The following is an 18560-nucleotide window of genomic DNA, read 5'->3' on the forward strand; positions in this document are numbered from 1 at the left end:
GCACTATGCCAGTGTCCTGACACATATTAATTGTCATAATTGTTTGGTTCTTACCATGTTCACATGTCACTATAGTTAAATCAGACGATATTATCTATCCTACCGGCGAGGAAGTTTGCTACAATTCAGTCTTTGATTATGTATCTAGCTCTACATCTTTTACCATAGATACTACAATTCGACCTATTTATTTGGGTTTGTATTAGCGTTGGATGAACTTCTATTGTTTTGTCATTTAAGTCTTGTAGTTTTTCTGTAGCGGATTAATTAGTTTAAAAGTTGTTTTGTCATTTAAGTCTTGTAGTTTTTCTGTGGCGGATTAATTAGTTTAAAAAAAAATCTATCTTATTCAAACATGCATACAATTTCTAGTTTATTTAACAAGACTAATTAAGTTTAGTAAGTTGATAAAACTATAAAAATGAATAAAATAAAAGAAAGTTTGCTATATTTGTGTAACTATCAAACAACTTGAATTCCTCTAAATTCCTTACTCCGTTTTAAATTATTTTTCATTAAAGCTTTAAAGTATTATCGTAATAATAATGGTTTTAAATCTAAACAAAACATTAGTAAAAGAGTTTGCACCATACGGGGATGAATTTTTACGTGAGCCAGTAGTGACGAGTTATCTCATCATGCCAGCTCGTGAAAAGAGGATCTTTTAAGCTTTCCATTACGTATATTATATGTTTGTTGGAAAGGGTCACTTTTATCGCACACGACTATTGATCTTTGTGGGAACTTCACAACTCTTTTCACTCTATCGCACGGACCGTGAGAATGTCAAAAGAAATCGCTGAGAACTTTGAAAAACAATTCATTTTTAACACATATTATTATTATTATTATTATTATTATTATTATTATTATTATTATTATTATTATTATTATTATTATTATTATTATTATTATTATTATTATTATTAGGCCCATTCTATACACACCCCCCCTCCTTCCTAATTACACCCCCCCTTGTGAGAGGAAAACTGTCGGTCCCACGCAGGCCCCACCTGTAAGTATGTGAGAGGAGGGGGGTGAAAAAAGTAAATAAGGGGGGTGTAGAAAGTAGCACCCTATTATTATTGTTATCAATGCTGTAAGATTAATCAATAGGCTTTAGTCAGTCTAATAAAATACCAACTAGCGATTTATCGAGATTAATAAATATTAATTGGGACTAACTGGATTGAGATTTTTATATGTAATTTTTAGTTTTATAAATACACAATATTTTTATATGTAAATTTTTAAGTAAACATATTTTAACCGCCCGTTGACCCATCTTTTAAGTAATTGGAAAAAAATTATAAAGTTTGGTCGAAATTGGGCCTGAATAGGACTACTGGTCACCGCCTTGCGATTAATTGGCAATTACTCAGTGAACCTCCGATTAGTAGTTAAAAGATCCTCTCTTCATGATTATTATTCGAGTACAATATGAGAAATTAAATTTATATATATTGTATTTACACATGTGTAAAAAAATATTTAGAGTGATTTTGAAAGAAGAAGTGAATTAATTAAAGAGTATATTTTTTTAATGTTGCATTTTAATTATAAAGAGAGCTTGATTGATTTTTTTCACTCGTTCTCACGATTCTTGCAATATTTAGCATTCTTAAGATAACCTTCTCCTATGTGTTTCTAACATTTCTCAATTATCACGTGTTTCTCAATTAGCCTAAGAGAAACACATGTTAATTGAGAAATGTGAGAAACATTTGAATCACACATTTTGTCTAAGAAAAAATAATTAAGGTTTTTTTTACGACTAATTGCCCCATTTTAAGTACTTTTTTTTGTCAATTTTAATAACTATACACATATGTATATTGTCAATTTTAAAATTATACATATATGTATATTATAAAATATATATGTATGCTATTTATTTTACAATTTTAAACATGTATTTACACATATATATACACTAGAAAAAACTTGTTTAGACCATAATCTTCCTTTATACACATATATCTACAATCATTTATATACATTTGTACATATATGTACAACTATACTATATAATAATGCATGAGTGATGGAATTTTAGGATACCCAAAAAAACAAACTTTTTTCCTCTTAATTTACAAATACTCCTGTAAAATGGGGGTAAATTGGTTTTTTGAACAATAATTATATTTAGCCCCCATCTTATTATATTTAAATCGCTAAGTTTTAACATAATTATGGGTAATTAGTTACACCTTTCTCCCTCCACAACAAACTTAGAATTCTTTTACGTATTCTTATCATATCTTATAAACTATAATGTTTTAAAAAAATTCAAAAGTATCGTGACAACCTACTTATTTTTGTCGACGTTTCAATAGTTGTCTTGGTCAGTATTGGCGTGTGGATAGACAATGCCTTAGCGTACAAGTAATTAAAGCCCAACGTACTTACTCATTATCCCAGAATGTTTAATTGCTACAAAATGTCAAGTGATTAAACCATTATCTTTAACAAATTATAGATAATTAATTAGTAATACATTTTATCCCCTTATAAAAAATTACCCCCTCCCCTGATTTTTAAATGATCCTAACTTTTTGGTACGTTAATATTTTTTTTTAAGTTACACCATATATATATATACACGACTATTTTATTCTCTTTAATTTGAGTATCATATTTCTATAGTTTTTTTTTTATTAAAGAATTTGATATGTTAGTTGATTAACAATGTATAATGGAGAGTAATAACTGAATCGTTAACCGAAACCGAACCAAATCAACCAAAAATTGAGTTAACTTAAAACTGATTAACGGAAACTCGAATTAACCAAAAATCGTTATCGGTTTTCAACCCTGGTTTAACCAAAATTAACTGAATCAAACCATTCATATTTTAATATATTTCTAGCTTTTATACCTTCAGTTCATGTTCATGTGTTTCATATTTATACCCCCATTTTATGTATTTATACCTCCATTTCATGTATTTATACCTAAATTTCATCTATTTCTAATAAAAAATTTTAGCCCAAGTTTGATTTTGGCTATTAACCGAAATTAAAAAAAACCCAAAACCGTCAATCTAACTAAAGAAAACAAATTAGTTACTTACTTACTTACTGAAAGCGGATTGATTAATAAAGTAGATTAACAGATGACCTCGATTTCGGTTGAGGATAATAATCTAACCAACCGAACAATGCACACCGTGGCAATGTCTGTGTTTCCCGCCACATCGTGCCCACACCTATCGGTTATTAACCAAAATCGGTTATCAGTGCACAATAATTAAACCGTAAACCTAAACAAAACGAAACCGAAATGAAATCAACCAAAAACTGAAAATCGAATTAACCAAAAACCGGTTATCAGTTTTTTTGCACTCTCGTTTAACCAAAATTTAGTTGAACCGAACCGAATCATTCGTATTTTCACATATTTCTAGCTTTTATACCTCTAGTTCATATATTTCATATTTTATATCTCCATTCCATATATTTATACTTTCATGTATTTATACATCAATTTCTTATATTTCTCAGCAAACGTTTTAGCCCAAGTTTGGTTTTTCTTATTAACTGAAACTAAATGAAACAAACTGAAACTCATCAATCTAACGGAATAAACCAAAGTGATTAACCAAAAACTGATTGGTTAATAAAATAGATTAAAAGATGAATTTGGTTTCGGCTTCGGTTGAGGATAATAACCGAATCGAACGATCCATGCATAGCGCTCTCGCTACATCATGCGGGCATCCAGCTAGTTATCAAACATATATGTACACATGTGTAATTATAAAAAAAAAACTAATAGGAAATGGGGCGATTTAGCAAAAAATAACTTTTTGCAATTTTTTTTCTTAGGAAAAATGTGTGGTACAGATGACTTCTCACGTTTCTCAATTACCCTAGTTTGCTTATTTATATAATATATTTACAATAATTTATTATCTTTTTTAAAGGTTTCAGGTTAGTCGCATTAAATGGTGGATGTATGTCATAAGCGTTACGCATGTCAATGGCAGCCCAAAACGAAACAAAAATCTAGAGCCCTTTTCTAATTTTCATTGCGCTAGAAATTTGTGGACTATTTCCCACTCATCAATAATCAAATGCATAATTATCTACATTTCGATAAAACAATAAAGAAAATAAAAAAACTTGAACAGTTTAGAGTGTGACAACCCGAACTTTCAAGGTTAGTGAATCCTTGATTCCTTGACTTCTAGCTTGCATGATTACATTTTATGTTTCACTATATGCTGGCTGAGCGCACGTTGCGTTAAACACTTAATGGCCCTATGAGAGTGTTAGTAATGTAATAAGTGTAAGTTGTTCGACGGTTCGTTAAACTACTTGTACACTAAACTTATATGTGCTACTTGACTAGTGAACGTGTAAATCTTTAATAGTATACTTGTAGGATATTTTGAACCTGTTTCCTTCGCACGAGATTATGTAACATAGTATACGTACACACCTTGTATAAAGTGATCATTATATATTAATGTCTTATTGTATGTTATTGTTCATACCAAGTTATCGGCCAAAAGACCCCTCTACTTGCTTACACTTTGATCCGCAGCCCATTTAGAATCCATTTAGAGCCCATTAGTGAGCCTGATGTATTTCTTGTGTGCATATACATTCATACCATGAGTATGAATCCTTAAAACTTGATCACGCAACAAACTCCGAACCCTATTCTCCTCTATTCACGATAGACAGCTGCTCTCCTCCTATCTCTCCTCTGTGCACGCAAATAGCATATCAAGAATAGGTGGAAACCAAACTTCTCATTAATTGCTAGGTAATATATTTGTCAAACTGTTTCTTGATTCTTGAAGTCTTGCGAAAGGATAGGTTTATGCATGAGATCTTTATTTTTGTTATGTGTATTATGATAGCATAGTGTAGATTATATGTGATGATGAGTATGAATCTTGTATGTTTTAGGGATATGCTAGTAGTATACGTGAATGATATATCGATGTAGATGCTTTATTCAACATTAACATTAATTAGAACAATGATTTTCGGTTCACATGGCATGACATATGATTGACGGTTTCCATGTGTTGATAAACTAGTAGTAATGTTTGTCAGATCCTCTATATTGAGGAGGTCCAATAGAAAGGAGAGTGTGCATGTGAAATATTATCAATACCCATGTGATTGAATAATTGGATTATTAACTGTTACCCATTATGTAACCATATTGATCAACATTAGTGGGGAGTGATATGAGAATTCATTGAAAGGAATCAAATAGGTCAATTGTATAACATCCGGGCCGCACATACACACGGTTTGGGCTGCACGAGTGCTTGAAAGTAAGTTGGGCTTCACGTGTGAACCGGGCCTGTCTTGCTTATGGACTGGACAAACTAGTAGTCGCACATTTGGAGACAGCCGCACACCTTTTGTGGGTTGGTCATCAATGGGCCGCACACTGTCACGGGGGTAGTTGCATACTCTGGTGGACTGGGCTTCGATGGGCCATCTATTCCCTTAGATTTCATGCTAATTTGGACCTTAAATTGAGTCTGGGCCGAGGAGTCGCAGTAGGTCGCACCAATCTTGGATGAATCATCAACTGAATTGGCTTACATATTTGTGTGTGGAGAAACTATGTGTTATATGTTTGTAAACATGAAATCATGCGATGAACCCGCTTATGAACCAAATACATGCTAGGTGACTACTTGTTGATATTGAGTTGATAGATTGATTGTTATGATTTGAACCATATGTGTGTATTACTTATACAATAATTGTGTGCTATGTGAACAAGGAATACGCGAATTAATTGTACATGAGATATGTAGCTTATGTGCACACAAAAACTGATCGTTACCGATAACCATGTTAGGACGTGTTTGATTAACTGGAAAACAAGTCACTAATCTTTCCGAGCAAATCAAAGGTGAGTTCACTGCTCTTTTCCAAGCATGCATCCCGGGGAGGGATATCGGGTAACGTTCCGGGGAGGAACGTCAGGTTAATGGGATGGTTGTTATTACACTCATTGTCTATCACATAAGACCCCTTACATCTACCGATAGTTGCCGGGGAGGCAACGAGGTTATAAGTTGATAGCGCTATTAGGTTTGGCACCCTCACACCGTACCGTGGAGGACGGGCGTGAACTAATTTCCTTAAAGCATGACCAATGTTTTGATAGAGACATTGGGGTTGGGCAAATACATCTTATAGCCATATGCGGTAATCGAGTTAATAACAACATCAAATCAAATTATTGAACTATTGAACGGTTGAACTGTTTTATACACATACCTGGTAACTAAACGCGTTAACAAAACTTTGAACTCACCAGCGTCGTCTGACACACTTGTCTGCATGCTTGTAGGTCGTTAGATGTCTTGGATTGGAACTTGCTGTCTGGAGTAGCTGGAGTGGTCATGGGTCGACTGGAAGGATTTATGTGATTGATTTCTTGATACTATACATTGGTTTTGAAACTGTTTAACTTTGGTTTATCATTTGCTTCCGCTGAACATGTTGGTTTTCATTTAAACTTGTTGATGGTATTTTCATTAATAATTGAGGATTTTAATTATAAACTTGTATGGGTTCAATGTAATTAGTGGCTCGTTGTTGGTACGTCACACGCCTAGCAGGGATATTCCCTAGGTGGTATTTTGAGGGTGTGACAGTTTGGTATCAGAGCCACTGGTTATAGTGAACTTGGTTTTAAAACGTTTTCATAAAACCAGACTATAACCAAACAGATCTGAAATCGACCATGACACTCAGCTCCAGACCGCAAGGTTCGTCTCTCGTATACTCATTGTACTGCATAACTAGTGAACACTTACATATGATATTGCATGTGATTGCACGTTTAGCACAACAGTATGAATTCATGTATTAATTACATGTGTTAATGTTATGTGACTGATAGGGTGGTATTTCCCTAAACATTCATGACTTATGTTTCGTGATGCTCTTTGTTTGCTACTCGAGGTTGAGGAACCATTTGACATGAGTTAGGAGGAGCTGAGATGAGCATGCAAATCACAATATTATTGTGGGTGCACACGTAATAATAATGTGGGTTGCATGCGAGTCCCAGGGAGGCTTAACAAGTGAAAAAGGGGTTCCGTTCCGTTATTTGATCGATGTGAAATACAACAGTCTATAGGAGCCGTGGTAGTGATTGTCTCCTACTTGAATGTGATCTTTTCACTCCTCTCTGAATCCTTTCGAACCTCGATGCTATCGAATAGTACCTGAACACCCATCTGAACTCCTAGCTCACTGTGTAGAATGTTAGGTGCTTGTAAGAACATCCTTGAGTTGGATGTTGCAACGACAATGATTGGTCTATACCTTTCTCACTTTTCTTCGTTTGCTGGAACTTAACGTATTGACGTCTTAAATCCCGAAGTGCGATCACTTCTGCAACACTCTCGCAACATACCGTGTATTACTCAGTTAACTCGCAAGAATGATAGACAAGAGGGTAAACATAGTACCTTACCGACTTCAGCATTTGAACGACCCTAGTTACCAACAACGAACAACATCGATTTGACTCCAATCGAATCCTTAACCCCGGCCAACGACTCATGGGAGTCGACTCTTACGAACCAAGCGGGACAAAATCGATGACGATTGACTGTAGAGCGGAATGTGTAACCACCCGCACCATGAGCAGTGCCTTAGGACGTGGCACGGAATGTGAAAAGATGGACCTTGTTGGTGAAAGGACGCAGGACACCGTTACAGGCAATGATATTAGAGGCAACAGTCGCGGCAACATCAAGGTACTCGTGATCGTAGCTTACAGTATGGGAACGAAGGTGACCTCGACAAGGATTGACTGTGTTAAGTCAAGGTGATAACAACCAAGGGAACGACGGCAGTACTGGAAATTCTCGTGACGAAAACAACACTAGAAATGAAGCTCATGGAAGGACATTTAGTATTGGCATAGGATATACCAGGCGTAATAGCAACACGATAGCTTGGGTGGGAAGCTATTCACTTTGTCTCTGATATGTTTCCCCTGATGTTTCTTGAAATTGAACTTGTTGTGGCAGCAACGGATGGCAAGCCAAATGAGACCTCATATGTCCGCTGGGATTTAAACTCAACCTTGTGGGACAAGTGTTCGACGTCAACCTTCCTTCTACTACCCTTGATGGGTGCAATACAGTAGTCAGTGTGGATTGGTTATCCAGAGATCGCGCAGATACACCAGTGAGGAGAAAATTTTGTGTGGAGAATTGTTATTTCTTCTAAAGCGTCAGAGTGGTGCAAAGGTTAGCACCATTTCAGCTATGAAGGCCAGAAGTGTCTACGGAGGGATTACTCCGCTATACTAGCAACCGTTACGGATGTTAGGGCTAAGGAAACAGAGGATCGAGGATCCACCAATCATTCGTGATTCCTTTCGGTGTGCTACCCAAGGAACTTTTGGGTTTACTTCCACAACTGTTAGGCGAAATCTCAGTCTAATCTCGCGCCAGAAACAGTCTTGATCACTCGTACTTCATACCGTCTTGCACCAGGAGGGTTGCAAGAACTGTCTAGTCAACTTCAGGAACTACCGGGTGGGAGTTTTAGCGACCTAGCTCCTTGTTCTAGGGAGCCCGAGCTCTATTGTGGAAACAAAGGACAAGTCCTTTCGTACGCGAATAGACTACCCCAAGGTGGCAATCATAGACCGTCACCCTCTATCTCGCATCGACAACCTGCTTGACCCGCTGCAATGATCAAGCTTCTATTCGGAAACCGACTTAAGATCAGACTGTCACTTGATGGAAGACCCCGGGGAGGATAACTTCTAAGACGGCGTTGCAGGCACAGTACGGCCACTACGATTTTCTGTTCTCATTGTTTAAAGTTACCCAACACACCAGCAGCCTTAGGGATCACATGAGTAGTATGTGCCAACCCCATCTTGCCAGATTCGCCAACCGTGTTTATCTATGACGTTTTGAATCACTTCCAGGAGAAAGGAGCACCATGAACGGCACTTGTATTTCATCGTAGAGCTTCTAGGAGCATCTACGTGCGAAGTCTACCTAAGTGTGACTTCAGGATTCGGGAAGTACACATTTTTAGTCATATAAACAACGAAGTGGGAATACACGTGGATCTCGCTATGATCCATTTTGTTAGAAACTGATCAACATCAAAGATCCCTTCGAGGATACATAAATTTCTTGGTCTCACTAGATACTATCGCAGCTTAACCACAGGATTTTCGAAGGTCGCGCAGCTTAAATCTCTTTAGCACAGCAGGGTGCTATGTTCGTGAAAGATAAACTAGGAGGACGTCTTTTCAGCTTTCGAATCCCAACACTGCAATGCACTAAATTACCCGAGGGTGCGGGTGATTTAGTGGTATATCATGATGGTTCGAATCGAAGACCCAGTTACACGCCGATGCAAAACGAGAAGGTGATAGCTTACATAATAGATTTACAAGGAGAATTGCACGACACACAATCTGCGGTGGAAACCGTGGTCTTTGGATGTAAGTTGGAGGCATTACTTGGACGGTACCGAATACACTACTTAGACCGATCACACGGGCCTCCCGTGTACCCTTGTTTCAAGAGAGCTAAACATGTGATGGCGACGCTGGGTGGAACTTTTGAATGAATACGACCGTGAAACCTGGACGTGCACGAGTTTTGCAGCTTGCTATCCACTCTAACTTACCTGATCAGACTCGCCTTGTTCAAATTGAAGAACTGAAGGAAGAGAGTTCTCAAGATTGACCCATGCGGGGCATGGGGAAGCAACCTTTGGCAGGTCGGACGATATTTGCTACTTCATGGAACGAATAGGGACCTCACTATACAGCAACCTTAGGGAACTGGTGCAGGCGAAGCACACGGGCCTCGATATCCTATTCATCTGAGTTTTGATAGGATGTATTAAAACCTGAAGACCATGTACGGGTGACCGGGCCTGAAGGCCCACATAGCCACGCATGGGAACGAAGTTTGACATGTGAGGAACTCAAGGTGGGATATTAGCAACCAGAAACAGATGTATGGAAATGAGAACAGACTGCCATGGATTTTGTCACTAGTCTACTTATAACTCGAAACGGAAACATTATCACCTGGGTGATCATTGATGGACTCAAGTTACCAGCACACTTTCTTGCAATCAAGAAAACTGATGAGTCTTCACAGTTGTGAATGTTCTTCTGAGAGAGGCGGCTTTTAGGTACGAGGTGCCAACTCCTGTTACCTCTGAATTTGATCTATGCATGATTCATGTCAGGCAATACATAACACCCTTGGCTCATGTCAGGACCAGAGCATTGCTTATCGTCGTTGGGCAAACGATCAGAGAAAACAAACTCTCTTGGCACTCGAAGACATGCTGCGAGCATGTGTGTGACTGGCTTTGGTGCAAATTGGAAGGACTCTTACCTATGGTTGAGTACTACTGCGGCAGTTATCATCTTAGTAACCAGACATCTCTGCTGAGGCATTACATAGACAATAATGCCAACCTTCTTGTTAGACTGAGATGGTACTCGAAACTCTTGGGAAGGTTGTTTGGATCGGGAGTCGATTGGCAGCAACGCGTTACTGTCAGGAGAGCTGATAAACTTGGGAAACGCTGGAAGATCGTTGTAGGCGATCGTATCATGTTGAAAGTCTCACCCTGGGAGGGGGTGGAATGCTTGGGAAGCATGGCGAGCTTTACTGACGTCACAATGGACCACTCAACAGTCTGGGAAGAATCGGTAGAGTAACCTACAAACTCGAGTTACCCGACGAATCGGGTAACGTACGCGATGTCATTTATGTTTCGAATCCAAGGTAGTGGTTGTCTGATGAAACACGTGCGATACCTTTACTGGAGGAATTTATCGAACACATGGACCAGGAAGTCAAGGTTCGTCAACATAGTCGTATCACGATTGTGAGAGTTCGTTGGAACTCAAGACGTGGACCGGAGTTCACGTGGGAACGCAAGGATTAGATGAAGCTCAAGTATCCTCAACTCTTTCCTAATGACCAATCTAATTCTGGTAATACTGGTGAATTTCGGGACGAAATTCCTCTTCAAGTTGGGGATGATGTGGCACCTGAGCAAAACCCGCAGCAATCTTGATTTCTCACTTCATTTCTCTGTGCTTACTTGTCAAATTTCGGGACAAAATTTCTTTCAAGTTGGGGATGATGTGACAACCCGAACTATAAAGGTTAGTGAATCCTTGATTCCTTGACTTCTAGCTTGCATGATCACATTTTATGTTTCACTATATGCTGACTGAGCGCACGTTACGTTAAACACTTAATGGCCCTATGAGAGTGTTAGTAACGTAATAAGTGTAAGTTGTTCAACGGTTCGTTAAACTACTTGTACACTAAAGTTATATGTGTTACTTGACTAGTGAACGTGTCAATCTTTAATATTATACTTGTAGGATATTTTGAACCCATTTCCTTCGCACGAGATTATGTAACATAGTATACGTACACACCTTGTATAAAGTGATCATTATATATTAATGTCTTATTGTATGTTATTGTTCATACCAAGTTATCGGCCCAAAGACCCCCTCTACTTGCTTACACTTTGATCCGCAACCCATTTATAGCCCATTAGTGAGCCTGATGTATTTCTTGTGTGCGTATACATTCATACCATGAGTATGAATCCTTAAAACTTGATCACGCAACAAACTCTGAACCCTATTCTCCTCTATTCACGATAGACGGCTGCTCTCCTCCTGTCTCTCATCTGTGCACGCAAATAGCATGTCAAGAATAGGTGGAAACCAAACTTCTCATTAATTGCTAGGTAATATATTTGTCAAACTGTTTCTTGATTCTTGAAGTCTTGCGAAAGGATAGGTTTATGCATGATATCTTTATTTTTATTATGTGTATTATGATAGCATAGTGTAGATTATATGTGATGATGAGTATGAATCTTGTATGTTTTAGGGATATGCTAGTAGTATACATGAAAGATATATCGATGTAGATGCTTAATTCAACATTAACATTTATTAGAACAATGATTTTCGGTTCACATGGCATGACATATGATTGACGGTTTCCATGTGTTGATAAACTAGTAGTAATGTTTGTCAGATCCACTATATTGAAGAGGTCCAATAGAAAGGAGAGTGTGCGTGTGAAATATTATCAATACCCATGTGATTGAATAATTGGATTATTAACTGTTACCCATAATGTAACCATATTGATCGAAATTAGTGGGGAGTGATATGAGAATTCATTGAAAGGAATCAAATAGGTCAATTGTATAACATCTGGGCCGCACATACACACGGTTTGGGCTGCACGAGTGCTTAAAAGTAAGTTGGGCTTCACGTGTGAACCGGACCTGTCATGCTTATGGACTGGACAAACTGGTAGTCGCACATTTGGGGCAGCCGCACACCATTTGTGGGTTGGTCATCAATGGGCCGCATACTGTCACGGGGGCAGTTGCATACTCGGGTGGACTGGGCTTCGGTGGGCCATCTATTCCTTTAGATTTCATGCTACTTTGGACCTTAAATTGAGTCTGGGCCGAGGAGTCGCAGTAGGTCATACCAATCTTGGATGAATCATCAACTGAATTGGCTTACATATTTGTGTGTGGAGAAACTATGTGTTATATGTTTGTAAACATGAAATCATGTGATGAACCCGCTTATGAACCAAATACATGCTAGGTGACTACTTGTTGATATTGAGTTAATAGATTGATTGTTATGATTTGAACCATAAGTGTGTATTACTTATACAATAATTGTGGGTTATGTGAACAAGGAATACGCGAATTAATTGTACATGAGATATGTGGCTTATGTGCACACAAAAACTGATCGTTACCGATAACCATGTTAGTACGTGTTTGATTAACTAGAAAACAAGTCACTAATCTTTCCGAGCAAATCAAAGGTGAGTTCACTGCTCTTTTCCAAGCATGCATCCCGTGGAGGGATATCGGGTAATGTTTCGGGGAGGAACGTCAGGTTAATGGGATGCTTGTTATTACACTCATTGTCTATCACATAAGACCCCTTACATCTACCGATAGTTGTCGGGGAGGCAACGAAGTTATTAGTTGACAGCGCTATTAGGTTTGGCACCCTCACACCATACCGGGGAGGACGGGCGTGAACTAATTTCCTTAAAGCATGACCAATGTTTTGATAGAGACATTAGGGTTGGGTAAATACATCTTGTAGCCATCTACGGTAATCGAGTTAATAACAACATCAAATCAAAAGTATTGAACTATTGAACGGTTGAACTGTTTTATACACATACCTGGTAACTAAACGCGTTAACAAAACTTTGAACTCACCAGCGTCGTCTGACACACTTGTCTGCATGCTTGTAGGTCGTTAGATGTCTTGGATTGGAACTTGCTGTGTAGAGTAGCTAGAGTGGTCATGGGTCGACTGGAAGGATTTATGTGATTGATTTCTTGATACTATACATTGGTTTTGAAACTGTTTTACTTTGGTTTATCATTTGCTTCCGCTGAACACGTTGGTTTTCATTTAAACTTGTTGATGGTATTTTCATTAATAATTGAGGATTTTAATTATAAACTTGTATGGGTTCAATGTAATTAGTGGCTCGTTGTTGGTACGTCACACGCCTAGTAGGGACATTCCCTAGGTGGTATTTTGAGGGTGTGACATAGAGAATTTCGTTGAACATTTGATATTGTAAGTATATTAATGTCACTTACAAGTTACAACCAACTCTTTGCTTTTGCTGAGAAAACAAAACCCCACATAATTTGTTGGTTGAAACAAGAAACAAGCTAGAGTGCAACAACAATTGGTCACTGGTTTAAAAATCAGGAGTATTTTTTGGACATTCTTCAATGATCTGGTATCTGGGATTGCAAACCGGTGTTGTCCCCTATGTTCCCTCCAAAGTGCTTATCATTGATGACAACCCACTGCTTTCTGACCCTGTGCGGTATCGCCAAGTTGTAGGGGATTTATAGTATGCCACTCTCTCTCGCCTAGATATTGCTTTCGTTGTGAACCGTGTATGTCAGTTCTTGAATGCCCCCACAGAGAATCATTGGTAGGCTGTTAAACACATCCTATGCTACTTAAAAGGGACTAGCAATTTGAGTCTTGTTATCTGCCACACATCAGGCTCCTCCTTATAGGTCTTTACTAATGTCCATTGGCAAAACCAACTGTCCATGGTCTAGGCTTTCTTTGACTCGAATTGGGCGGGCTTCCCTATTGGTCGTCGATCCGCTAGAGTGTTTGCCATTTATCTTAGATCAAATCTTATCTTATCGTATCTCTTCTCTTGGTCTGCCCGTAAACAACGAACAATTTCACGATCTTTAACCAAGTCTGAGTACAAGGAACTTGTTGATACCGTCGCTGAATTGATTTGGTTAAAGTCGCTTCTACATGAACTCGGTCTTTTCAGTTAAAAAGCCACCCATCCTTTGGTGTGACAGTCTGGGAGCCACCTATCTTTCTGCCAATCCTGTTTTCCATGCTTGAACAAAACACATTGAGGTTGACTTTTACTTTGTTCGTGAACAAGTGGCACATATAAAACTAAAGGTTCAATTTATTTCTACATGTGATAAAGTAGCAGATGTCTTCACCAAGCCACTTCCTTCTCAGCGCGCGCTTCTTGTCAGGGGCGGATCTACATTAAAACGTACGGGTTCGCCTGGACCCACTCGGTTTCAAATTATTAGTGTTAGTGTTAATAGAAAAAGTTTAATGAACCCATAAAATATTTTTGGGATGAACCCATTCATGAATGTGAGGAATGGCTAGGTGGTTAAGGCGCTTACTATCAACATGTGGGTTTCGAGTTCGATTCCTGTTCTAGGCGTTTTTTACATGTTTTTTTTAATCTAAAATCTTTCTAGGGTTTTAACCTTATACCAACAGCGCCACAGTACCCCCTTTTTTTAAAACACGCACATCAGACTTCAGTCACTTTCTTTAACCCCTTCGATCCTACCAAATCTCTCATTCTCTCATCAAAATTAATCCCCAATTAACGTCAAGAACACATCGAATTCACGATTTCATAGCCCAAAGATTGAGAACACTTAATTCATTCTGAATCCTTCAAACAAGCCACTGATTTCGAGTTCAGTTGGTATACATTCTTTAAACAATGAAAGGTAATCTTACAATTTCTTTAGTTTCTTTTATTCTTTTCAATCAATATGTGTAAATTGCAATCTGTTTTAAATATGTTAGTTGAACTAAAATGATTATATGAAAATTGTGAATTGTTAATTTGTTTATGTTACTTTGTTGAACATGAATGATTATGTGTATATGAATTAGACAATTAGTGATGTTAATTTGTTGAAACTTGAATTAGATATTTAGGTATGAAGAAAATTGGCAACTTTTTCCAAAGACAACCATCAAACCTTGAATCGTAATCATCAAGTAGTAAATTCTCAAAATAGATTTAAATGATCGTCCATGGGATCCTTCCGAAAGAAAACCAATTTCATCTTATCACCCAAGTCAAAAGGATGAAAGTAGACGGACGTATTTGCTTAGAGGTCCATGTCAACTAAGTGGGCATAATTTTCCACAAACAGATTTTGGTGGTATATTAAGACGTTTTAAACCTGAATGGTACAATGGTAAACATAGAAAGTGGTTAGAATATAGTGTCATAACCGATAGAGCGTATTGCTTATATTGTTACTTTTTCAAGGAAAGTGGACAAAATGAAGCATTTGTGAGAGAAGGGGTACAATGTTGGTATAGGATCTCAAGATTTGATACTCATGTTGGTAAATGCAATAGTTTTCACAACTAACATTTCAAAAAGGGGAAGACTTACTTAATGAAGCTCAAGCTGTAAACGTGGGCTTTGCACCACGTACTGATAAGCAAAAAAAAAAGAATACTGAATCCGATTAAGTACTTTGGTTATACTTGCCAAAGGTTTGTTGAATGGCGGGCTACCTAGTTTTTAGCTCAACCTAGGTTAGCCACCTGAGGCACTAGTTTTGGAGTTCTCAGCTCAACCTAGGTTCGGGGTCATGATGAGTCTAAAGGATCCCTCTATAAAGGACATTTCTTAGAGTTTTTAAAATTGTTAGGGGAAACCAATGAAGAAATTGATAAGGTTATATTAAAAAATGCCCCGGGGAATAACCAAATGACGGCGCCATCAACCCAGAAAGAAATTTGTAGTTGTTTTGCAGAAGAAGTATTAAAGAAGATATTTGAAGAACTTGGTGATGATGTCTTTTCGACATTAGTTGATGAATCGAGGGACATTTCAAAAAAGGAACAAATGGTTGTGGTTTTAAGATATGTTGATAAAGTTCGATTTGTGAAGGAGCGATTTATTAGCATTATTCATGTTAAGGAAACAACCGCATTATCTCTCAAATCTGCAATTGATAATTTATTCGCTCGCTACATTTTGAGTTTAAGTAGGGTTAGAGGCCAAGGATATGACGGTGCAAGCAACTTGTCCGATGAGTTTAATGGTTTGAAAACATTGATTTTAAAAGAAAATTCTTCAGCATTTTATGTTCATTGTTTTGCTCACGAGCTTCAGCTTGTTGTTGTATCATTTGCAACCAAACATCTGGAAATTTGTAAATTTTTTAAAGAAGTAATAGATTTAATAAATACTGTTGGTGCATCTTGCAAAAGAATAGATTTGTTAAAAGAGAGTCAAAGAGAGAGTTTGAAATTGAATTCGGAAGTTGAAACCGGAAGTGGTCAAAATCAAGAACTCTCACTTGCAAGAGCCGGAGAAACACATTGGAGTTCTCACGAAAAAACGATTCTTCGTTTGCTTGCATTATATCCTATTGTTATTGACGTGCTTGAATATATAGAAACTTCGGGATCTGATGGTGCTCACAAAAGTCAAGCAAAAGGACTTCATATATACATGAAAAGTTTTGATTTTGTATTTTATCTACATTTGATGAAGCACATCTTGGGAGTTACTAACGTTTTGTGTGAAGCTCTTCAAAGAAAGGATCAAGACATTACAAATGCAGTTGGGTTGGTTAGATCAACCAAAGAAGAATTACAAAGGTATCGACTTGAAGGTTTTGACTCGCTTTTATAAGATGTCAGATCCTTTTGTGACAAGTATGAGATTGAAATGGTTAACATGGAAGATGAGTATATTGACCCGAAATATCGAAGAAGGAAGAACAACATAACCAATCGTCACCATTATGTGGTTAAGAATTTCAACACGGTTCTCGATATGCAAATTCAAGAGATTGGAAATCGTTTTAACGAGGTAACTACTAATTTGTTTATGTGTATGAGATCGTTGAGCCCGCGTTGTAATTTTAGTGCCTTTAATAAACTGAACTTGCTAAAGTTGGCCGAGATGTATCCGTATGATTTCACTTTTGATGAGAACGACAAACTTATCTATCAAGTCGGGCACTACATTAGTAATGTGCAAAAGGATGAACGGTTTGACAACTTGAATAGGTGTTGATACATGGTTTGTGGACGCGACTCGACGCGACGCAACCTGGCTCAAGACACGACAATCCTCCGTCGTGTGCTTCAAAGACTTCAAGTGGGTCAAGACATGAAGAGACTAGACATAGTTCCTTGGGTTGAAAGCTGAACGGCGAAACAAGAGCATCTTTGGGCGAACAAGTTGGCGAAACAAAAGCTTGGGCCTCATCAGTTGGGCCAAAGCCCAATCTCGGCGAAACATGACTGGAAGTCGACGAAACAGAATGTTTCGTCGACATGATCTCCCTTTCGTCGCCCCTTTTGAGTTTCGTCGTGCATTTCGTCGTTGGTGATTGTGATTCGCCAAACAGTTCCGTTTCATGGTGCTGTGACTATAAATAGTCAGTCAGTCTCCGGATAAGATTAAGGTTGAACACAGAGAGCAAAAACACACACACACGAGAGAACTTAGAGAGTTTATAGAATATATCTGTAAACATTGAGCTTGTAACTGATCTTTTCATACGTATTAATACAGAGGTGTTAATCAGTGAATATTGTGTGTTGTTTATTTGCGTGTTCTATCTCGGTTTGCTTTCCCGGTTGGATTCCGCACAACCGGGTTGGTTTATACACAAGGATTAGGCGACTAGATCCTCCTAGCCGGACCTACAAGTGGTATCAGAGCCTTGGCTCTTCTCCTTGCTAAAACCGAGGTGTTCTTGGTGTGTTTCGGGTTTTGAAAAGTTTCATATTTTCTGGAAAACATCTTAAAATCGGGTTTATATCTTGTGTTTTTCTTGGTGTTTTGTTAAAAACCTTGTTGTTTTTCATGTTCACATGCTAGTTTTGGGTTTTTATTAAACATTTTAGCAAAATCGTGTGTTTCGGAAAGTTTCGGGTCACCGGAAAACTCATAGTTTTACCGGAAAATTCATAGTGTTCATATAATCTTCAAAGTGTTCTTCAAGTTCTTGACTTTTTGATCTTTGAGATTAGTTGTGAAAGTTGTTAGTGCATTGAAAATTGTAATAAGGATTATAATGTTTCACACCCTATCGGTTGGTACATTGGGTATGGAGATGATTTGAAAAAGTAGGGTGTATGTCAGTAAGAAGATAAGATCAGCCGAAAGCTTTTACCAACTTTTTCACCAA

General features: G+C 37.8%; 1 protein-coding gene across 1 annotated transcript; it reads left to right on the top strand.

Annotated features, from left to right (window-relative positions):
- The first annotated feature begins 16117 nt into the window (after window positions 1-16117).
- Window positions 16118-17050, top strand: LOC110924073 (zinc finger MYM-type protein 1-like). Its single transcript, XM_022168115.1, has one exon. It carries the CDS (start codon window positions 16118-16120, stop codon window positions 17048-17050), a length of 933 nt encoding a protein of 310 aa, XP_022023807.1.
- Window positions 17051-18560: the final 1510 nt, after the last annotated feature.

The sequence above is a fragment of the Helianthus annuus genome, chromosome 17 (genome assembly GCF_002127325.2).
Source record: "Helianthus annuus cultivar XRQ/B chromosome 17, HanXRQr2.0-SUNRISE, whole genome shotgun sequence".
Lineage (NCBI taxonomy): Eukaryota > Viridiplantae > Streptophyta > Magnoliopsida > Asterales > Asteraceae > Helianthus > Helianthus annuus.

What these genes read in the sequence shown, in the direction of transcription:
- LOC110924073 (XM_022168115.1), top strand. Translation starts at nt 16,118, where the DNA reads ATGACGGCGCCATCAACCCAGAAAGAAATTTGTAGTTGTTTTGCAGAA.